A 377-nucleotide genomic window follows, 5' to 3' on the forward strand; every position below is an offset into this window, starting at 1 on the left:
TCATATTTTATTTTGCATTACCTAGGTGGCACGAAGTCTCCTGCCTGAACTTTTCAAGGCTGCTGAGTGCCTCAAAATAAAAGGACTGGCCATTCCTGATGAGGCACTGACCCATGACGAGACCAACATAGCCAAACCTGATATAGAAGGCAGCCCCCCAAGAAAACGGCAGAAACCAGATGGCCCAGCACCAGATACTGAATGTATGGAGATTTCTATGAGGAACCAGCATAACCAGGAGGGACACCATCAGTCAGAATATGTGTCACAGCAGGAGTCTAGAGCTTATGATCTTAAGGTAATAGAATACTTTCTGGCAGTTGTGTATATCATAATTTGCCTTCTTGACTGGTATTATTATTTCTTGATAACAAAGG

General features: G+C 43.2%; 1 protein-coding gene across 1 annotated transcript in view; it reads left to right on the forward strand.

Moving 5' to 3' along the window:
• Nucleotides 1–377, forward strand: part of LOC119593470 (transcription factor GAGA-like) — a 10,841-nt gene that overhangs the window by 9,123 nt on the left and 1,341 nt on the right. Inside the window, exon 4 of the mRNA XM_037942399.1 lies at nt 26–298. Coding sequence (XP_037798327.1) covers nt 26–298 — 273 coding nt within the window. The remainder of the gene's footprint in view (nt 1–25; nt 299–377) is intronic.

This window comes from Penaeus monodon, chromosome 32 (genome assembly GCF_015228065.2).
Source record: "Penaeus monodon isolate SGIC_2016 chromosome 32, NSTDA_Pmon_1, whole genome shotgun sequence".
Classification (NCBI taxonomy): Eukaryota; Metazoa; Arthropoda; class Malacostraca; order Decapoda; family Penaeidae; genus Penaeus; species Penaeus monodon.